The sequence below is a fragment of the Scomber scombrus genome, chromosome 1 (assembly GCF_963691925.1).
Source record: "Scomber scombrus chromosome 1, fScoSco1.1, whole genome shotgun sequence".
NCBI lineage: Eukaryota > Metazoa > Chordata > Actinopteri > Scombriformes > Scombridae > Scomber > Scomber scombrus.
Genome location: NC_084970.1, coordinates 11,940,171 through 11,963,155, shown reverse-complemented (window position 1 = coordinate 11,963,155; position 22,985 = coordinate 11,940,171). Strand labels below are relative to the sequence as shown.

Genomic DNA, 22,985 nt, shown 5'->3' with positions numbered 1-22,985 from the left:
CTCTGTTTGAGTGCCTGCGAGACAGAGACGGGCACTTTCACAGCCGACATGAAATAAACTCATTACAGCCTTCGCGAGGGCTGGCAACGGCCCCGCTTAGCAGCGAGGCACAGTGCTGGCTAGAAAAGGCTGCAAGTGATCTTCACACTGCTCTCCACTCCACATACAAGACTAAACACAACCTCGTCATTATCAACACCTCCTTCCACCGCGCTTTCCTCAGGTGTGCAAAGGCATGGGAGCTGCTGGTGTTGGCTCAACCCAGTGTTATTCGTATAGCAAGCTGATGCTAGCTAGTCACACAAGGTGGACATGGAGGCTGAGTGAGACTGACAGCGTGGGGTGCAAGCAGACAGTAAACAGGAAGATCACCTCTTTTATAGGGAGGGTGATTGCAGGGTGGCGAGTGAGGCTATGGATAAATAAAATCCAGATAAATATCACATTCCCCTGGCAGATACAGACATGTGAGTACTGCAAGCACTCCCACATACATCATGTGCACAACTTTAGATAACTGGATTGGGATTATTAACCTTCACCAGCCCCTCTATAAATAGATCCATCCATTGATCTTTTGTGTAAATATTCATTAACTTGACTCATGTTGACCTGTATACTTTAATAAAGAAAATGAGTCATACATGTACTGCTTTTACAATAAAGTAATCTCAAATGTAACGACTTTAAACATATGATTTGACAAACTATTTTGAATTTTGAAGAGAAAGAGACATCTCTGGTTCTTTAAAAAGCACAATTATGAAATAGTAACGCATTACAGGCCTTTTTCATGGCAGACAATTTGACAAGCCATAGCAGAAAAAATGCTTTTGTAATTAAAAACATTTTTAAAATGACTGCATTTCCATTTAAATGTGCCAGTTCTCGGAAATTGTGGAATTGCTTACTGGGACACTTGGATGGAACCAGTCATTAATGTTATTAGTCACACGCGAGCTTTTCCTGACACTTCAAATTGTCTGCCATGACAATGTGTTACAGAACACAAAAGCAAGTGCCTAACTAAAAATATAATATTCAGGCAAGGTCTCGATGATATAGATGCAGGCACAATGTCTATATTTTGTCAGTAGGAAAACAAAAATGTGTGATGTTAATTGTCACATCAGTCACAAAAGTGCACCACATAAAGCCTGTGCAGAATGCTTCATCCTATTTACTCTTTTTACACTGCTTGTTTTTATTCCTTATCCTGCAGCCCCACAAGTGAGTCAACATATGGCTGACGTAGGAATGTGAAAGCAAACACTGTTTCAGACAAACACACACATAGTTAGGGATGATTAATGAGAAACAGTGGAGATAATTGTTGCTGACAGGTAAAGTACATATCACCTATTTTATCCAACATGTTTATAGTGTAACGAAAAAATTGGAAGAGACCAATTCCTATAGACAATTTAACTAAGAAAAAAAGAGTGAAAGTCTAGATTCATTAAGTATTTATTTAGAACTGAGATGAAAATTGTGTATTGAGCCTGGTTTTGGCAAAAATATGATTCGTTTATTTAAGAATTCAGAAAAAATAAGAAGCATACAGAGAGATAGCTGAGAGGAGGATTATGCTAAGATTCTGTATGGTCATTTTATTGCTTTTTTTTCCACTGAGAAAACTGGTCACAATAGGAAACCATTAACTGACATGAAGTCATGCTGACCACAGCTTCTATGCTTCATGAAGAGAATAAAACTTCAATTTATTTACAGCCACATTTTAAGCCTACATAGGGATGAAAACTCATACGAAACTGTTTCAATTGTGAGAACTTAGAAATAGTGTGAAATAGCATGGCTATTTGTCGTTCTATGTCTTCCTCAGGATCTGTAACCACTCTTTCCATCATCCTTCATTTTAATCCATAAACAGTCTTACCATTGTCCAGTAGTAGTGAGTTGTACAAAACTTTTGATAATTGCAAGACTATCAGCCTATCTCTTCTTGGGGGAGAAAAAAAACCCTGAATCATGCTACTGCTCAAAAATGATCAGTTCTGTATGAGTGTGAATCAGATTTTCAAAATGATGGTTGTTTCATTTCTGTTGTCATTTATTGATGGTGTAGAAGCAGTGACAAGCAATGAATACATATGCACTACAATGGATAACTGCCTTACTCTTCCAACAAAATGTTCAAGTGCAGAGGGATAAGTAACAGATACAATTACAAGTATCAGTACTGGTATCAATATGCAGCATCAATGGTACTGGTATCAATAAAATCCAAACTATATCCAGCCATACGCATATATTCACACCATCCCACACAAACACACACATACACATACACAATTTCAAGCAGAAACAGACACCCAAAGGCCAGAGAACACTTTGATATTCCACACCTGTATGACTCTTGACAGCTCCACAGCAACACACTGTCTGAGGAATTGGACGCAAGCTACTCTGACACTACAATGGAGACGCTGTTAGAAAGCTGCTCTAGAACACAGAGGTTCCCATCAACATGACTAGCAACAGGCATATACACATGGACACGGTGCAACACATGTACACCATGCTACACAAGTGCCCGGGCCTCTGTGCTGTGTCTTACACACACACACACACACACACACACACACACACACACACACACACACACACACACACACACACACACACACACACACACACACACACACACACACACACACACACACACTTCCTTGTCTTTAGATGTGGTACTTATCTTTAAGGCATACTCTGGGATTTTACTACAAACACACAAAACTAGTATTGAATCATACAAAAGTCTCTTTTGTATGAATATGAAATTACTTTCAATCATCACTTATGACCAACTAGAAGTGTGTGCAGTGTATTTCACTACAGAGACCCTGCCCTCTGCCTGTATTTTCTAATTTTCTTATTATGTTGCTGTGTTCGGGCCGCTTCTGGGCGTGAACCTTCAGGCAGCGGGTGCATAGCCCCCAGCAAATAACAGCATGCAGGGTGTGAGGTCGGGACGCGTAGCATAGTGACCAGGTCACATCGTTGTCTCCTCTGCTCTCTGTCTCTGTGTCACTGATGTATAAAAAGAACAGATTTGATTGCTTGACCGAGGGCGCGGCTAAGCTACACACACACACACACAGAGCAGAGAGGCCACAGTGGATAAGATGAAGGACTGCATTCACACAAAATCTGACACCTTCCCACAGGGTTGTGCGAAGATGTGGCTATGTTTATTTGTGCTTTAGAACATAACTGTTGCGAAACTATCAGAACATACCTCTGCTCGCTCTCCTCATTCACTCTCTAGCTTATTTGACCACTGCTGCTCTTTCTCTCTGCTCTCAGCTTGCTCTGGTGTCATTGAGCCTGGGACGAGGGGCCAACTTTGACTGCTGTGTTTACAAACACCAGCTGACAAATCCTGTATAATGTGCCTTTAATAACGTCCCCTATACATGCACAAACTAATTTTACATGTGATTCAATACCAAGGCCCTCCAGCTCAATGAGCAATGCAACTTCACTTCAGCTTGCCTCAGTTCAATACCATTCACCACACACACACATATTAGCGCCTCCCAGACTCACCTTCATAAAGATAATAATGGTGACTGTTCAATAACAGACAGTGAGCAGAGCTATTTACACAATCAGTGGAGCCATTTGTTAAACACAGTAAGTACACATGTTTAAAGGGGATGTGTGAAGCCCTGCTGCAACAAATGACATGGGAGGAAACATTAATATGAGTTCATACATAAGGAAAATCAAGCACCAGCACTGGAGGGCAAATTGAAGGGGTAATATTGACACAGCAAAGTAAACAGGTGCAATACTAACAGACTGCAATGACAGTAGGCTTTGGTCGTGCAAGAAGACAAACTAGAGAAATATGCTTTTACAATACTGCCCCCCTCTGTTGATCCATGTAACTGCAACTCAACACATTTTCATTCTGGACATTTTGCACCACCTGAACATCAAAGGATTGTGCTCAAAGGATCTGTGAACCCTTTCATACCGATTATTCTTATGATATAACCAATCCCTGAAAAAGTGTGAAGGGAAAGCTAGCTTTTGATTTCAGACTGTCAGGAGTAGATGTAGATGTCCACAATACTCCCATTTGGGGAAAAAAAAAAAAAAACATCTGGAAAACATTACGGGGGCAATGGGAGTGTATGCATAGAGAGCATAATTTGGCTCTAAATTAGCCATTGGAAAGGGCGTGTCTTAAGAAGCAGTTTTCAAATGGCCTCTCAGTGAAGGAGGCGCAATATAAAGCCTTCTGAGGTGTAAAGGGGTCACTTTCAACAATAAGCTCTAAACATAATCTCTTCCATTCCCATATTTGCTCCAGTAAGTCATCATAGTGTGTTCGTACCCTCGCTCAGGGAGAGATACAGGTGATGGCAGATAGGGAAGACAAGCACTCTTGACTTGCTTATTTTCAGCAGTGTCATAAATCAAGATAGGACTCACTATTGTGCTATTTTTCTTTTTTTTTATCTCTTTCTTGCTCCCTATCTCTTCTTCATGTGTCTTGTTTTTTCCAGATGTATACCATCTCATATCCTGTCAATAACCTGTTAATGGGCTGCGGCAGTCAGGTAATAGTGATGGCTGTCACTACAGTGGGCAGATAAGGTCAAGCCTCTGGCTTACTAGCCTGAGAGACAGAGCCTTTGATGAGCAGGAGGTTGGAGATGGGAAGCAGAGGAGAGTGACAGACAGTGACCCAGCGTAGCAGCAGGGTCATGGGATCAGATCTGAGGTCAGTGCAGCTAATTTCTAATGATGGCAATTGAGGAGTACATATACTATGGCCACCATTACAGAGGTGATGTGGAAGAAAAAGAAGTGAACAGGGTTTTACAGCTGCTGCCTTAAGACATTTTTAGGTCTTAAACAGGTTCATACCATTTGCTGATTGGTTTCATGCACCATGAGTGATAAGAGGTTAAGCAAGGGTCAGTTTGTGACCAGCTGTGCATCGTCTGGATGACAGCGCCACCATCACCGCCGCTGCATCACCGAAGAACCACCCTGGGGTAGGTGTCTCCCTATGTCAGCTGCTGGGTTGCGTCCTCAGCAAGTCAATAGTTGTGACGCTTTCCAAGCACAGATCAGCATCCGTTCAACCCATTCATCACAGCCCACAGGACGCCAGGCAGACCCACATATGGCTCCAGGACCCTCTTTCGCCTCTAGAAGCCTACTGCAATCTCTGCATATTACCCAAATCAATTTTTTAACAATCCCACAAGGCAGCATTTTTAGGACTTGTTGAAATAATCATGAGGTGCTTGTTGGGTAATGCACTCTGTTTCAATGAGCGCACAGTGAGAAAGGAAGAGCTGGGGAACGGTGAGACAGAGACAAGCCAACAGAGACTGGTCATTATGTATGCATTGCGGCGAAACCAATCTTTGTTGAGCCTGTCCTCGATTGTTTTTAAAAGGATACTTCACTGGACGCAATCAAATTAGCAAGAACATCACTGATACAGGGTAATAACCCTAAATTGAATTTCTGCACAGGCTAAAGTGTCCCCTCTCTGCAGAATCAATTGCTGTGAAAAGAAAAGGAGGACAGGAAGAGGGCATTCATAGTTATCAGACCTTTAAAAAGTACACTAGAGATGCAGGCCTGAGAGGGCTATTTTCACGCTCCGGGGCCCTGCCATAATGTGTGCCTGCCGAGTACTACGCTAGATGCAATCTATCCAATTATGCTAATTAATTTGAATTACCTTACAGCTCCCATCACCGAAAGTGAAATTAGGTCAGTTTTCAATTTTTGCATTTGCATGAATACAATTTTCTTTCATTGTTTGGGTGCTAAGAGCTGCACACAGCGAGCTCTGGCAGCATAGTTGCTGTGCTAACTGAACAGAGAGTATGACAACAACAAGCAATTAGCTAGACAGCTTCCTGTTAGCTCTGTCACTGGCTGACACTGCTGTGTGCTGTGCTGAAGTGAGCCAAGGATGTTACTATACTCAGCTACTGTTGTAGCTTGGTCATTACTGTACATATACATTGAAAATGTATACATTTTGCTAACACTTATAACTAAAATGGCCTATAATGAGCAATAAAAATAAACCTATGTTATTATAAGCAACCAGTAGGGTCAAGGGTCAAAGCGGGTTGGTGTAGCAAATTTTCCCCACTTCTTCTGCTTCCTAGATAGTGTATTCATAAGCTATAACCCCCCCCCCCCCCCCCAAAAAAAAAACAAAAAAAAAAAAACAAAAAAAAAACAAAAACAACTCTTAACAGGCTAGCCTCTTCATGGCTGCAGTGACACAACAGCTGTGCAGTTCTTCATCAGGGAGAGGTTTCACTGAGAATGATCAATCATCTGACTCCTGAGTCAGGATAACAGCTGGGAGCTACAGAGGCAATGTTACTGCATCGGGATGACAGCGTTGTCATGTGACGTCCTTGTGTTCTTCTTCCACAAACAGTGTTCTCACGACAGGAAGTGTGATTGCACAAACCAGAAAATGTAATCGTGTCTTCTGATACATGCGCTTGTTTGAGGTATTGAGCAGTGACACGGCTGAATATGAGGAAGACTGCAGCCAGTGATCCCTGTGATCAATACAGACATGTGCACAGACACACACATACACCTATTAATATAATTACACCTGGACATGCAAGTCTGTAGTTTTCTGTCTGTGTAACCAACAGAATCAAAACATGGCTGTTTATAAATCAAAGGCAATCAAGCTGACCTTTAATTAGTTACCAAGATAATTACTGTTGTCAGGTACTGGTAAAAAATAAAAAAGGCTGAGCTTTAATTTGTTAGCCCACAATGTTATCAAGAGCATGCTGCTGCTATCAATATACAGTATTAATTTACACAAAATCAATAATTAGTCTGTTTACAAGAAACTCTCTTTGAAGGTAGTTTCACACTCTAAGTTACCAGCTATACTAAATTAAATAATGTATCAGCTCCACAAAGCATGCAGTGTTTTGGTGCAATCAAACAGTGTTACATGTGCAGGCTATAGCATCAAACAAGACTCCAACTAATTCACTTAGTGCTCCAGTTAGCAGAGAGCAACTGAATCATTGTATGAGCTACAATAGCCCATTACCCGTGAGTTAAAGAGCTCCATCAGTCGCCGACATCTCCTCCTTCTCTTCCCTCCCGGTGAGAGGAGTGAGTCAGGCAGTGGATGCCACACAGCCAGTAATGAGCAGGCCGGAGGCCCATTTGCGCTGGGAGAGAATAGGTCCCTAATGAACCACTGAAGACACTTAGGTCCACTGAGTCAAGATTGAAATGTGCCAGTGATGGCCGATAGGAGGTTGTGTCAGCTCAACCAGAGAGAAGAAAAGGAGAAAGAAATAGCTCTTTTTAAATGATAGTGTTTTGGATAATAAAAGCTCTTTGTTAACTTTGTTGGTTTGCCAAAGTATGATGAGCCTGTGCTTTTGGAATGCACAAGAAACCTTTCAAAGCTGACTTCCTCCTTCTTCTTCAGGCTATACATAATAAAAAGAAATATCACCCACTTAAGACATTTTAATTTACATTATGTTACAGCTACACACCGACTGGGAGAGGGGTGGTGCTAAAATATATGCACTGTTGATCCCTCTCCTGACATACTCAATTCCCCTTTTTTATTTACCATGCCGTGAGACCTTATCAAGTGTGCCCAGGCGATTTGTTTCTTTTTTATGATGACACAAGTTTTTCTTTGAGGACCAGTCCTGCAGAAGTAAAACATTTGAGTGCGTGAGTTATGAATCCTCAGTTGCAACATCAACCACCACCCTGCTATTCAGTGTTATAAATATAGGAGGATGACTTCAACACCACACTTCTTGAGTCACAGCAGAAAAACTGCACTTGTAGCAGTTTTTCATCACCGGCCTTTCCCTAGCTCTCAGCTCTTCTCCCAACCTGTCTGGAAAAGGTCAAAGCTATTCTGTTTTACAAGCTGAATTATCAGAAAAAAACATAAAAAAACACACTCTCATATTGGTAGAGTTGTAAACCTGTAAAAAATAAACTTAACGGGATTACAGTGTAAAATGTATTTTTACTCCCTCAGGCATGATGCCTGTATAAATATGTTCTTTGTCAACTTGTCTGGATGGATAAGAGTTTAAACAGGGACAGTTTATAACTCTCCAACGATTGGCACATTATTTTGGGAGCACCCTCATTTAAACTGTTGTTTTGCTCAGTGAAGCCTTTGAAGGAGGAAGACTAATAGGCCCTGCAAGGCGTATTGTTTAACAGACAGTGGCATTTCCCACTGCGGTGACTTGGATCTAATGGCAGGGCACAGACAGGGGTGACACCCACCCATAGCTTGGACAGCCAGCATTGCGAGCAGCAGGAGGAACAGCATGGTCTTCCAGGGCAGATTCGAACCGCAGGTCAACCTCTTCAGACACAGCGCTGCAGGGACAAAAAAACACAGACATGTGAGGAGGGGTAAAATTATAACTCTGCAATACAAGAGCATGAAAAAACACAACGAATGTATGGAAAGAAGGGTGATCAGGATGTGAGGGAAACAAGGAGGGATGTCTTCTATATCTTTGTTTCGGCTTGCTTAGTCTCCCAGGTTGGTGGAGACAATGAAACTATGAGACCATGTAACATATTTCATCAAGTACAGACTGTTTGAAAGTCGAGGATTGTTTTCTGTGTGACTTACAGCTTCTCAGACAGTATGTGGATTTTGAAGGTGACTGTTTTAGTCTTTTCTCTTGCCAGCTCAAGGCTTTCCTCTGTCAGAGGGAGTGGAGCTATGATGACAAATGGGGACTTCCAAAGTTGACAGGAAACAGCCAAGTCATTGTTTCCAGAGGGAAAACACTACTTTAAAAAGTGAGACAGACTAAAACCCACCACTTCCCGTCTACCTTGTCTCTGACATGCATTAAAGTTTTATGAGAGATTTATCTCAATGAGATTGGTAGAGGTCGCTCTTTGTGTATTTGTACAATGACGGCCTGCCGCTTGCCAGGCTGTAAATAAGTAAATAAGAAAAGGTTTCTTAATGTTTTGCATGGTCAAATACATATTAAATTAAAAAAAAAAAAAAAAACCTGTTGAATTGTTTTAGATAATACCAGATTTAGACTTTATTTTTCTTTCACTGATTCATTGTTCTACAGTCACCTAGTATAGATAATTAAGTATAGCAGCAGTATAATAATCCTTTGCTGCTAGAAAACATCACAAGATTCTTTATAATTCACTAAATTGCTTTATTAATAATAATAATAATAATAATAATGATAATGTTTCCTGGCTGCATGTCTTCTTGGATGAATGCAAGAAGCCCCTTACACTTTATTATTGTTATTATTATTGGTAGTAGTAGTAGTAGTATTTAAATATTATCATTATTATTAAAACATATTCAACACTCTTAAATACTATTGTATAATATTCACAAAAGTTTGTAAGGATAATATTTTTTCTTGCCTTTAAATTTAGGTAATTCAACCTTGTTAAATTTTAATCTTTGACATTTTTTTTTGTTTCTTTTTGGCTGGTTACTGGTAGTCTTTAATGTTTTATTGCATTGTTGTCAAGTGCTGTACTTATTGCTATTGTTTATTTTCATTTTATTTTTGTTTTGTAAAGTACTTCATGTTTGCATGAAAGCTGCTATACATATGTATTATATTTAGAGAAAAACAGGTAAATGAAAACAAAGAAGAGAGGAAACACAGTCAGTATGTTGAAATTGGTGCAAATGAGTAATAATCCTAAAAATAAACCTGTAAAGATTGTCCAGACATTCAAGCCATCGAATATGTTTTAGAAAACACGTCAGCTGGTCTTTCTACATGTGTCGTTTGATTGCCTGTTACATCTCAATGCTGTTCATGAATGGCTGCGTTGTGCAGAGTGATATTAAACCTTAGTGCTCCGTTTCGTGTTACAGTGAAATGTTCTTTTGTTGATTTGACATGTTGTGCTTCCAACAGACGTTTTTTGCATGAGCCACGTCCTTTAGCAGAGACAGATGTGAGCAGAGCGACAATCCAGCATTCATACACCATTTGGTTTCCTTGTGAATAACTGATTTAACATCACCTCACTTTAGCGGATATAGGAAAGAACACAGAGGTCTGCTTCCTGTCTGTGCCTTTACTCCCATATCCTCATGTCTGAACTTTATTATACTATTGCTCTATTGTGTGATTATAGCCTCTTTCAAATGATCCTGCTGGCACAAGTTTTTGTTTGTAAAAAAATGAAACAATACTAGGGGAAACTGTCTGTTACTTTCAGGTGTTTGTGTGTGTTTGTGTGTGTGTGTGTGTGTGTGTGTGTGTGTGTGTGTGTGTGTGTGTGTGTGTGTGTGTGTGTCAGGGTACAGTATTTTTAAGGCTGTTATTAAAGATAAAAAACACACATTAGAAGATGCTACTTATACTTCTGATTGCTGTCAGCTGGCATAGCAGTTGCACAGTATTACAGAGGATGTGACTGGTGAATTATATATTGTGATGAAGAGTCAACTAGGTAGCAACATACCACATAAACAACAAAATAAAATCCACTCCACTTTTACATGGAGGACGGAACGTGCTTCAACAGTCATCCAGTGGTTTCACTTTTCACTACGTCCACACTGATGTTTTCTACTTAATGTTTTCGTTGCAAACTAGTGCTATCCAGTGTTAGTCCAAAAGCAATGTCCCATTAAAAATAGTTCACATCTCCCTCTCTGTTAGTCTCATGGCACCAACAAAACAGTGTATTACCGCCACCATTCTGTAAAAAGTATGAAAGACCGTTATGGCACATCTGGTTGATCTGTTTGGTTTTGGCAGCACATCCACTCCATTTTGACCAATTTGAGACGATGTGATCACACAAACACAGATGCTGTCACTGACCTTTTTTCTGTTTAAGGTTTCTGTTGTCAGACGAGCATTCATGATTTAATTTGAGTGTATTATTTGCAGTCATTCGATAACAGAAACAGATGATATTTCAATAACAACAACCTTATTGTGTGACTGAGTCAGAGTCAGAGGGAACAGAAAATTTGCTTTCAACTTTCTGGCGTGTCAGCCAGGTTGACAAGCTGGGAGTAATTTTGAAGAGCACAGTTTGCCATATTCACACTGTAATAGAGGTTGTTTTTTTGTTTTCAAATGATTCTATAATACTGAGGATACTTTTACTCCTTATCAAGAGGTCAGGAGCCAGCTGTGAATGGCCCTAAACATATTGGTATGGTTATGATCTCAGTAGCTCTAAAAAAAAAGTGATGAAAGTTTATGATTGAGAGGCTACATGTTTGTACATATCTGCAATTAGAAGTTCAGCAAACCTTGTTTTAGACATATAATGAAAAGACGCATACTATAAATTTGGGGAGAGCAGAGCTAACAGATCGGTTGTGGTGTTTTGGTGCAGTGAATCATTTCAATATCGCCCTCAGCTGTAGCTCCAACTCAAGACTCCAACCAAAACTTTTTTCCATGAGGCTCCATTTATGGCTTCAGCAGAAAGGATGTGGAAAGGACTGCAGCTTCATCACAAAGTTTCCATAACAACACAGCTCACTCACGCTCTCTGGACTTTTCGGAAAGCATCAGCCTGCCAGAGACCAACTCAAGACGCTGGTAACACTATCTGAATCTCCCGAGACATTCAACCACAGACGTTGAGAATACTGGTTATTTAATGCACAGAATTCCAAAAAACTGGAATAAATACTCAATGAAGGAAAGAGCTGACACATTTTACAGGCAGATACTCTGTAAGGACAAGATATCCTTACAGACCTCCTCCGATGAAAATCAAGTTTTTAACCTTATGTCTATGTGGTGTTTTTCATTTGCTAACAAGATATACCAGGAGTGAAATAAGCAGTCAAAATGCCATAGCTGAGCATTTCTGCTTTGAAACTGCAGTGCACCAAGGACTTGTAAACACAGATTCAGTAAGGCAGGATTTCCTATGTCACATAGCTAAGGAACAAGTCATTTATAATTAAAGATAATTATATGCAGTCACATAATTAAGCCCTGATCATACTTTTTGATGGAAAAAAGATATCAGACACACATGATTGTTCCAAACAGAGTGTCTTTATATGTCTTAATACATGTCTGGAGAAGATTTTTAAATATATACAGTACCAGTCAGATGTTTGGACACACTTTGACATTCTCTTGAATAAGAAAGTTTGTCCAAACTTTTGATTGATACTGCTGATGTAAATTTTCCTCTGGATAGCACAAACTGAAATATGCCAACACACCAAACCGCAGTCTGGCTCTGACTGTGTTTGTCCAGACACCAGAAAGCCATCAAAGAGGGTTTTTTTTTACAGAATGACTCAAGCACTTTAGCGACCCCATGCCGGCATGTAACTCCTTTCTTCTTCCTTTCATTTGAACTTTTACGATTCAGTTCAATGTCAAAGATCTAAACAAGCCGAGCCCCCATAAATGTTTCAACAGAAAGATTCTAATAATACAATAATCTATAGGAGTTAAAGGTTTTATCAAGAAAACTGCTATGGTATCCATTGCTATATTACACCAATGTGTCAAAACTATTGCTAGCTCTTTATTCAGATTTCAGTGCTGTTCGTAGAACTGTAAGTGGTGTTCCCCTAAATGAAGGCCATTAAAATGTTAAAATAATGGTCGCTGACTTACTGTTTGACGGTCTGTCTTGAAATCCATTTAGTGATCGACTGTCAGCTTTTGAGCCATAATCACCAGTGAATTTCATTGTGACACCACGTTCAGGATTATTAAGCTTATTACTGAGGTCAAAGGAAAGAGGAATGAAGCACTCAGTTGCGACATATTGCAGCAGCCAATCACAATTTCTGAAGTATCACAGAACATTAAAAATAAGTGTTTCAGCATGTTCATCGTACCATCGCACTTCTCATTTCCTGATAAGTACCAGTGACAGTGGTTCTTTCACAGTTTGTCTTTTTACAGACACTCCTGCTCTCGAGTCTACATCCTCTCATGGTGGACGAGAGTCACGAGACCATTCTTAATCACCATTAATGAAAATAAATCAGGCTGACCTTCTGGACCCTAATCTCTCATTGGCATATGGCTGGAACCATTGTCCAGCTCCTCAAACCACTTGGAAACCATTCAACCCTTGATGATGGGGACATTTCCAACCTGGACGACATCAGCCCCATCGAGGGAGAACTGCATCATGGGATGAAAGCGAGCCTTTCAAATCCATATGGCAGCTTTCGCAAGCGCTTTCAGAATCTCAGGGATGACTGGATTCATTTCATGCAGTGAAATCTTCCCCATAATAATCAAATCAAATAGTACATTAGTTCCTCAAACTTAAACTTCAAGAAAGCTTTATAAGCTTAAAGTTGGATGACAAGTTTACTCACCAACTTTCTTAAAAACCACTGAAACTCTAATTTACAGCTCATACTAATCAGTTTCATAGCAGTACTGCAATAATGGTCTTAAGAATTCAGCGTTATGACTATGTATTGTGATATGATATATAATTAGCAAGATATAAGACAGATGTGTCTTCTCAAGGCCAAACATATACGATTCTTACCAGTTATGTCACACTCCAACTCAAACATCGTTTTTAGAGCCACAGGAGCCAATCAAATGTAACCTTTATCTTATAGCAGCCTGAAATTAATGTGCAGTAACACAGAGATGAAACAATGCTACAGAACTACTACACACAAACTACAATCACATCTGTCAATATCACCTCTGACAATACTGTGGTATAGCATCTTGTAAAATTCCATTATCATCTCTCCATTATGTCAGTGATCATTTCCTTTACAAGTTGTCAGAATGGTTAAGACTACACCCTCTACATCCCAAAGGAAGCTGTACCTGCCAGCAGAGTATCATGTGATAAGAGCAGCATTACGCCAGGCAACATCCTCAATATCACACAGGCTGGAGTACAGCATCCTCTATCTCAGTGCTTTATGCTCACCTTTTCTCTACCTTAACATGTACTGTACATGTGACCCTACATCTCTGTTGCATCTTGGTTACATCCTTCAACTCTGACCAATTCAACCAAAGAGTGATATTTTTTCCATGGTTCTGACTAGGGCCCGACCAATACTGGATTTTTGGGACTGATGCCAATATCAATATAAGGGAGTAAAAAAATGATATAGATTGGCCGATAATACCTCCATTACATATCTTTGACCCATCAGATGTGTCTTGGCGGGTCCCCAGGTAAGTGTGGATATGAAAAAATATTAAAAAGTTGAAGAAAAAGTTGAAGACTTTTCTAATAACACAGATTATCTCATGACAAGACTGGAAATGTAGGCTGCGTCACTAAAAACTTAACTTTCTCCATTTGGATTTAAGAAAGTTGTTGCACTGATTTAACCCAGTGTTCCCTCTCTGTCTTGTGGGGGCGCAGTCTGTTTCATTCATAAATAAGATTGACTTCATTTGCAAAACAGTTTGCTGTAGCTTAGCAGGCCTCTTTCAGGTTTAAAAACTATTTTAAACATATATCGGACATTTATTTCAGACATTAAGCCAGTGAATAAAACAAGCTATGTGTGAACTGTTAAGTTACACTGACTGAGTTCATGGGGTTCTTCAGCTGTCCGCCAGCTGTTGCTGAAAATAACCAAAGTTTATAGTAATCTTTTAATTTAGCTACATATGATAACATGTCTGTTAGGTTGGCGTTTGCTTTCAAAAGTGTATTTGGGCTTACCATGTTAGGACGGCGAAACTTAAAAAAAAAAAAAAAATCACCAACCATCCAGCGGCGGTGACTCTTTTCTCTTTCTGTCCAGCACAGACGACGTTATTTTATTTTCCAGAGCAGTACATTCCTCTCACGATAAATAACTGCAGGCGACGAGGTGTTTTTTATCGGTGGGCAAACCTATAGACGTTTTATCAAAGTGTGCGGCTATGACCCATTGATTTTCGGACGCTTCTTTTCACAGAAACCACTCCTTGCTGCTTTGTCCAGCAGTGACGTCATGGGTGAGAGAGAAAGGGAGGGGGTCTTGAGCGACGACCCCAAAAGTTAATTTTCTTGCTTCCTCGTTTTGTTACCATATGTACCAGCTGGGGAAAAAATGCATGTTTTAAGTGGCACTATCCTTATCTATAATGTCATCTGATGTTTAGTTTTTTTGTTCGTTTTGGGGTTGTCTTTTTTTCTTTTTTTTTTTAATAACAAACGTCTTGACTCATCCTTATGCTCCTCGACGTATCACTAACAGATAGACGTACATTATTCATATGGAGGCTCACGAGATTCCTATACTTAGTATATTTACGTGGATCCATGGAGCTAGTTTGACCATTTTAGTCTGATAGGTTGAATAGTGTGGGCTAAATGAGGTATGCAGATCATGAAACGACTGTCTGGAAACACGTTGCCCGAGACATGACACAACTTTGGAAAATCCTGAACTATGCAGCAGGGAAATCAATTGAGTACTGTGTGCAATACATAAAAAATGATAGATATTCAAAAAACAAATTGTAGCCATTGGCACAATTTAGAGATTGATACGCCAGTGATGTAACTAGAGCAGTTATATGAATTTACCTAATTTTTAAATAATTTGTCTTGAGGTGTGTGTGGGGAAGATAAGGAGTGAATTTTTGGATTGCCCACGGTGCAAAGGTGCAGTGAAGAGCACAGAAACGAAAAAGCTCCTTTGTTTGGACAATGCAAGTAAACGTCACGTACACCACGTGACTGTAGTCCAGGAAGTAAGTCGAGTGTCAACAACAAAATGGTGAGTGTGCAGTTCTTTCGTTTCATAAAGTTTGCGTTTTATCGTGGCTTGTATATGTGTTATGCATTCTCCAAGTTACCGGATTGTATGAAACTTGTGTTATCGAGTTTATTTTCTCAAATCGAAATAAGTATCGTTGATAAGCGCTGAACAGCTTACGTTAGCCGAAGTTGAGCAGGTTTGCTAATAAGACATCGTTCATTTTATGTCAAAATCACCCCCATGCACATATAAGAATGGTACATTAAGCTAACAATTAATTTTCTCATGAGTCCAGCTTCTAAAATGGGCATGCTGTTCGTCTAACGTTGATTTTGTGTAGCATTTGTTAGTGTATACGTGTATTCGTTCTATCTTCACACAACAGCATTGTGAAATTGAAACATTACACAGCTGTGATCTCTTCGCGTTAGCCCACATTGATGATTACCTATCAGATATAACTTGGTTATGGTCTATTCCACCATGTTAAGACTTGTGTTGTGTTTGTGTTTATTGCAGATGTCTTCTCCAGAATGGCACCTGTCTCTGAAGCTGGTGGATCAGTCAAAATCAATCTTCCACTTCCCAGAGATGATGCCTGGAGATGTTACTCCTGGAGGATACAGAGTCGCTACCCTAAAACAACTTGTTGCAGCTCAGCTCCCAGACTCTGTCCCAGATCCAGAACTCATAGGTGTGTTATAGCTCTGGCGTATATTAGAACAAATTGAAAGACCCTTCCAGACATGGTTTAAAATACTGTCAATAATAATTTGTGTCTCATACATTGTTTTGTTTTTCAATTAGTTCAGTTATTTTGTTAAAAATCTATCAAATTACATTTCCTCCCTTCTGATTGGTTTCCAAACCACTTGTGATGTCACCAATCCTACACGTAGGCCTTCCCCTTAATATCAAATTTTTAGTGAGCACAGAGAAGCTTTACACTTTCAGCAGATTAATGCAACCGTCTTGTAATTTCAAACTCTGCACATACATCCTTCTGCACAATTATTTTCAAATATTCAAATGTAGGAACAAGAACAACACATTTTTATGTGGAGAGTATCTTTAAGTGTGTATTTCACTGTGCTCCGCTGGCAAGAAGACTGTGTTTGTTGCTGTGTTGAATGTATGCCTCATTGTTATTTGTCCTTAAAATCCTGTCCCTCTGTTCACGTTTTACACAGAGCTGGTCCACTGTGGGCGGAAACTTAAGGATGACCTGACACTGGATTCCTGTGGGATTCAACCGGGATCCACCCTACACATACTCAAAAAGACTTGGCCAGACTCCGAGAGCAGTCCAGGTGTGTTTGTGTGTAATTTTAGCTTTGAAAATTTATTTTAAAATCTTCTACAGACATGCATTAAGAAATATAAAATTACTCTGATTGGAAATCCCATGTCAAAGTCCTTTAAGTGGAATTTCCTCCTTCTCCCATCATTAAAAACACAGAATCTATGAATGTGCAGATATATTTCATTTCAGTAGTTTGACTGGTGGACAGTGGATAGACAACATGTCTCCTACTTCACTGTGAAGTCCATTCTCAGTTTATGAGGCCTAAGTTTTCACATCACACATGTGTAAGTTGAATGTTGGACCTTGAATCGCGTTAAAACTGGCTGTGATGTCACAAAAAACATGCTTATAGGCCCACCAGTTAAAATCAGATTTTCTGTGATGAAAAATTTCAGCAGATGAATTTGAAAACAGCCTTGTAATGTCAAACTGCATGTATGTCATTCTGCACAGTGAAGCTCAAACATCCAACTGAAGTAACAAGAAGAAAAACATATTTTTGAGTGTAGGAGGATGTTAAGGTTTACTGATAATAAATCCAAAACTTTGAATATGAACACATGCCTGCTTTTTTTCTAAATGTTTTAATTTTTTCCCCTCATCAGAACCTGTGAACAGAGCGACTGCAGCCAGAGAGTTCAGGGTGTTCCATGCAGCTCTTCACTCTCTCAACTCTACCTACAGAGACTCAGTGAGTAGAAGACACACAGTGCACAGCATTGCCCAAGATAAAGACATCTTGAAATATATAATCCAAACACTGCAAATGATCATTTATTTGATCTACTTAGGTTTAGATTCATTGTAGATTAAATCAATAATGTATATGCTAATGTAATGCAACAAACTGTTTACTACAAAGTGCTATAATGTCAATCTGCTCTTCGTCCCGGTAGTATGGTGCTTAATATGTTTCCCACACAATTGCAATGTCCTTGGTTCAATTCTGGACAGGGATCTTCATCTTCTGGACTCTCCTCATGTCACTTGTACAGCTGTTCTAGCATCTGCCTATTCCATCTACTGTTAATAAAATATTAAAGAAATAATCTTCAAAGAAAAATAGCTATCCTCATTATTTAGGAACCTTGCACATTTGCACTTAGTGAGAACCGCAGAGAGTCTGATTCATTTAGCCAAATAGTACCAATAAGACCAAAACTTCCCTTTGTCAAGCTGCACACAGAGTAACATGTTGATTAAGTTGTTCTCCACTGTGGGATGCAGGAATATTTTAAGTGTTTCCACTACACTCATTTTTAAAAAAAAACATGTTCTTGACCTGAGGACTGTTTTGCTCAAGTGATTGGATTTTTCTCCACAGTTATTTGTGTGCAGTTAACTGTGTTCATAGCTGTTTACATTTGATTGGATCATAGAAGCGTTTCAAGGCTAAGTGTGAACACAACCTTTGGCAGCCAGGACTTGGTCAACGATTATCACCAACATGGACAGGCTTATCCATTATAGACTGATAGTTGTCCATTGCATTTAACCTACCAGGCAGAAAACGTTTTTAAATACCAGCATGTTGGCTTGATTGATACAAGGATAGTTCTGGAAGGAATAGGCAGTTTTTAACATTAACTGATATGAGTTACTTACTCGTTGTGATTTTCTATAAACATCTGCACAAATGATAGATCCTGAGATCCAACTTTTCAGCAGCTGATTAGCTTTATAATCATAACTCAGCACTCAAACAATATTGTATCAATCAACAGACTCCAGCATCTGTTAAGTGTTTAATTTGGTAACTGACACAGTAATGATACTGTAAAACCATTAGTACAATCAACCATAGGAATACACCAGAGATATTATCTGTCGCTCACTGTTAAAACTTAGTTTGAGCTGCCATGTTGTGATTTTAAATGTCTTTGTCAAGTTCAGGGATTTTCATAAAAAATATACAGTAAACATGTCTATGGGTAAAAAAGTATACATTTAACATATTTTCAGTAATAGTTAGCCAAAATACAATTGATTTAATGTTGTATATGAATGTTTAGTGGCTACTTTTCCTGCAACTATTACTGCTCCAGCTCCTGTTAACGCTTCCACTGCTATTGCTGCTATTATATTTACTAATGTGACTTACTGTCTTCTTCCGTTCATGCAGGTATATAAAATGCTGACAAACAAAGAGTCTCTGGATCAGATCATTGTGGCCACACCAGGGCTCAGGTCAGACCCAGTTGCCTTAGGTAAGACCTGTTGGACCGTGCTGAGTTTTATTAACATTATTATCCATCGCATTGTACCATGCAAATATGCAAATAGTAACATTTCCTCTAATATCACTCAATCTACTCAGGTGTACTGCAAGACAAAGATCTCTTTGTGCAGTTCACAGACCCTAACATGCTGGACATGTGAGTGTGGCTTTTCTTTTGTTACTGGCTCTGATATGACCGATAATATAAGAAGCGAGTGCAATAGAGACAAACAATTCGGAGGTCATTTAAATGTACATCTCTACTTCTCTGTCTGTCTCATAGATTGATCAGCTCACATCCAGCCCTTGTCAATGCCATCATCCTGGTCCTGCACTCTGTGGCAGGCAGTATGCCCACTCAGTCCAGTGCCAGCTCCTCTCGCAACGTCTCTGCCAGTTCCTACAGCGATATGCCAGGTGAGCGGGGAAGATAGCTTGGTACAAGCAGGCATGAAATTATGGCAGGCAAGGGATGGTTGCTGATTTTGTAGCAGCTGAATTGAAGCAGTGTAACAGTATGATAACAAATTTAACAGTTAGGAGTATGGTTAGGATGTGTCTGCAATTTTGAAATAGTTCATACTTTTGACCATGAGTCGTTTGCAAAAAATAAGCTTTAATGTAAATTGTTTCACCCTCATTATTTTTTTAGATCTTGAATGTCTGGCATCTTATTAGTCACGTTTTGTTCTGTTGGCAGAACATGTACAAACAACTCTCATTTTGTTCTCTCTCTGGCAGGAGGCTTCATGTTTGAGGGCATGTCTGACGATGAGGAAGATTTCCAGTCGGTGAGTCAGTCTGCTTGATACTCAACATCAGTACACATCATGTACAGGAAACCTGATGATTCTAAATGTATTTTTCTGTTACAGGGGAGCCCAGCAGGTCCTTCCAGCAGAGCAGGGGCCTCATCAGGAATACGACCGGTGTCTCTGAGCCACAGTGGAGCAACGGGCCCGCGACCAATAACACAGAGCGAACTGGCAACAGCTCTGGCCCTCGCCAGCACCCCTGACAGCAGTGCGGTTACTCCAACGACAGCAGGCCAGGTGAGATTTATTTAAATCTTGAAAAAGGTATACAGACTACACAAGATATCAAACATTAAAAACAAGATCCCTGCCACACATCCTGGCTACAGACTACACATCAATACACTGTCTTTTTTCTCCTCCATTATTATCTTTAATGTAGGCGGACCCCTCTAGCGGTGTAGCCCCCATGCCAGCAGGGACCCCAGTCAGTAATGATCTCTTCAGCCAGGCACTACAGCAAGCTCTGCAAGCCACCAACATGTCTGCTCTACAGGTGAGGTTATATAAGCTTTGTAGATAGATGGTAAGATTTCCATTTTGTGTGCCACAGCAGTAAAGTTGTTTATGCCTGGCCTAAGTGGTGCAGGGGTGAAAAGTACAAGCGCTTTAGTTGCTGGTGACTCTAGGGGGGGGGGGGTCTTTGGATTAAAGCACATTCTTTAAATGTGTTTTTGTTTTGCCAGGGCCGCTGGCAGTCCCAGATGCAGCAGCTCAGGGACATGGGGATCCAGGATGAGGAGCTGATGCTGAGGGCGCTGCAGGCCACAGATGGTGACATCCAGGCTGCCCTCGAGCTCATATTTGCTGGTGGCCCAGGACTCTAAAGCCCATACCCCACAGACAGAGGCTTTTATAGAGAGAGGAGAGAGCAGGAAGAAGCTTTTACAGGCTTCATGGAAACTTTGTCATCCTGCTACCCAGTAATTATAAGAAAAATATGACTGTACACACCAGAGACTGCCTCAATGTCCTTGAAACATGCCGCCACATACAGTACAGTTTGAAGTGAGCTCCACACAGTTTTTGTTATCGATGTGACTAGACTTGTAATAAATGTAATCATGCATACATCATCAGCTCCTTGACTGTCTACCTGTTTATCAGATTAGAACCACTCACTGTAAACATTGCTTCAGTCCTTTTTGGTGTCAATCTACTAATCAGGGTAAATTGGTAATTGACATGTTGATGTTGATTTTTGCTCTGATTCAGATTTTTCATGTGTGTTTGCTTCTTAATTGTGCAAGCACATATAATCCTATAATTATTGGGTTGCATTATTAAAATGTGTACCTGACATAGTATTCTAAAAACCACACTGTAAATACATCGTCTACCCAGTGCATGTAATTCCCTAATTTATACACTAGATGGCAATGGAGTAGTTTATTTCCCAAACATGACTGATTCTAATAGGCCAGTGTGGTAGACTTACTGCTTGTTCATCTGTGTTTTTTCCCTCTCCTACATCTAAAATCATCCTTCTGAAACCCTCTGTTGAACATGTTTTTGATAAAAAGTGTTTTATTTGTTGTCGGAGACGGCAACATAAAACAGGAGAGATAAAGGTGACAGCTTTATTAACATCCAAGGAGATGTTTGTTGTGCTTGTTGGAGCATTGTTACCATTAGCTGAGCTCTTTTTTTTCTCTCTCCCCCTCCCTCAGCCTTATAACAGGGAGCAACATTTGCTTTGTCTCGTAATCTCCCATCAGTGTATTTTAGGGGAGGACATATTGCACAACCCCCTCTGCTACCTACCGTTCTCCATCTACAGTAATTGCCCTGCTTAGTTTTATTACTGCACCTGTGAATGTGACAGCTCAATCAGTGGATTGCCCTTTCATGAGCACAGCACCCAAACAGCGCTTTGTGTCCGTCTGTCTCCATTACCATTTTATACGCATGCACACCTGCGGGCAATTTCCACCTCCAACTGCCTCCGAGGGTATTTTAAAAATAAAGCATTTCCACTGAGCGGAGGAAACGGTGTCATGGCTTCAACAAAACAATAGTGAATAAAAGTGTCATTGCCTTTCTGGCAAATTAAAAAGGAACCTGTTGTGGTTGCCAGGATAAATTTGTGGAATTTTAAGCCAAGCAGAAATAATGTAGTTATACACTGATTTCAGATTTAGACTTGTGGGGTTTTTTAGTGCGTCACTTGCTACTAAGCTGTGAAATCAGATGTGACATTTGTGACAGCATATATACTTCAAAGTATATCATGTCTATTTACTGTTTTCTAGTTATGGTCTATCATTCCTAGCTTGTAGCTGCAGCTCCCAGGATATTCTAAACATTTTAGCATGTCAAATCACCATGTGAGTTGTCATGGAGACACTCGACGGTGTGAGAAATGCCATCACACACATGGTGTAGAAGAGCTGTTATTACACACCGTATTTAGGTTCCCTTTTGTTGTCAAATGTCAGCACACTTCAAAGTAGTCTTGGCTATATGTTATCTCCAAGGACCTTGCCTGATATTATGGTCAATCATCTCTACCCAACCTAATGTGTTAAAAGAGAGCTGATAAGTACAGTTTTTAAATGTTGCCTCTTTTATCGCCTCTTTCATCAAAATGTATGAGAAACTTCAACTGAAATTAAAGCCGCAAAAGGCGATGGCGGGCCCTCGCTCACCCATGCCACCGCGGGGCCTGAGGCATGGCGGGGCTGTGGCGTGAAGCAGAAAGTGAGAAAAAACCTGGAAGGAGGCCAAAAATGCAATGTTTCGTTCATCCAGTAGGGGGCAGTCACAGGTAGTTACACATATGGTCTGGTGTGTTCAGGGCGGCCACTCATCAGTCATGTGAAGTTTGGAGTGAATTGGACAAAGCATGAAGGAGTTATGAGAGGTTGATGGTTCATCCACCAGGGGGCAGTAGAGTGTAACAAAACA

The 22,985-nt window shown here is 40.1% G+C and overlaps 2 protein-coding genes across 3 annotated transcripts in view; one reads left to right on the top strand and one right to left on the bottom strand.

Annotated features, from left to right (window-relative positions):
- Nucleotides 1-15,054, bottom strand: part of cd276 (CD276 molecule) — a 67,282-nt gene extending 52,228 nt beyond the window's left edge. Inside the window, exons 1-2 of one of the 2 annotated variants that reach the window (XM_062420648.1) lie at nt 14,713-15,054; nt 8,320-8,415 (exon numbers count right to left, since the gene is read on the bottom strand). In XM_062420648.1, the coding sequence (XP_062276632.1) occupies nt 8,320-8,365 (46 nt within the window). In that variant the 5' untranslated portion in view covers nt 8,366-8,415; nt 14,713-15,054. The remainder of the gene's footprint in view (nt 1-8,319; nt 8,416-14,712) is intronic. The other variant, XM_062420656.1, reaches the window with a different exon arrangement.
- A 564-nt stretch (nt 15,055-15,618) lies between these two features.
- On the top strand, nt 15,619-21,149 carry LOC133981782 (ubiquitin-like protein 7). The gene is made up of 11 exons (XM_062420638.1): nt 15,619-15,757; nt 16,259-16,433; nt 16,930-17,049; nt 17,651-17,736; nt 19,168-19,252; nt 19,363-19,420; nt 19,547-19,680; nt 20,005-20,054; nt 20,139-20,315; nt 20,461-20,574; nt 20,765-21,149. Exons 1-11 carry the CDS (start codon nt 15,755-15,757, stop codon nt 20,903-20,905), a joined length of 1,143 nt encoding a protein of 380 aa, XP_062276622.1. The 5' UTR covers nt 15,619-15,754; the 3' UTR covers nt 20,906-21,149.
- Nucleotides 21,150-22,985: the final 1,836 nt, after the last annotated feature.

Bases quoted from the DNA above. Each gene is read 5' to 3' on its own strand.
- LOC133981782 (XM_062420638.1), top strand. The intron at 16,434-16,929 runs GTGTGTTATAGC...CGTTTTACACAG, and splicing joins CCCAGATCCAGAACTCATAG to AGCTGGTCCACTGTGGGCGG. The intron at 19,421-19,546 runs GTGAGTGTGGCT...TCTGTCTCATAG, and splicing joins GACCCTAACATGCTGGACAT to ATTGATCAGCTCACATCCAG.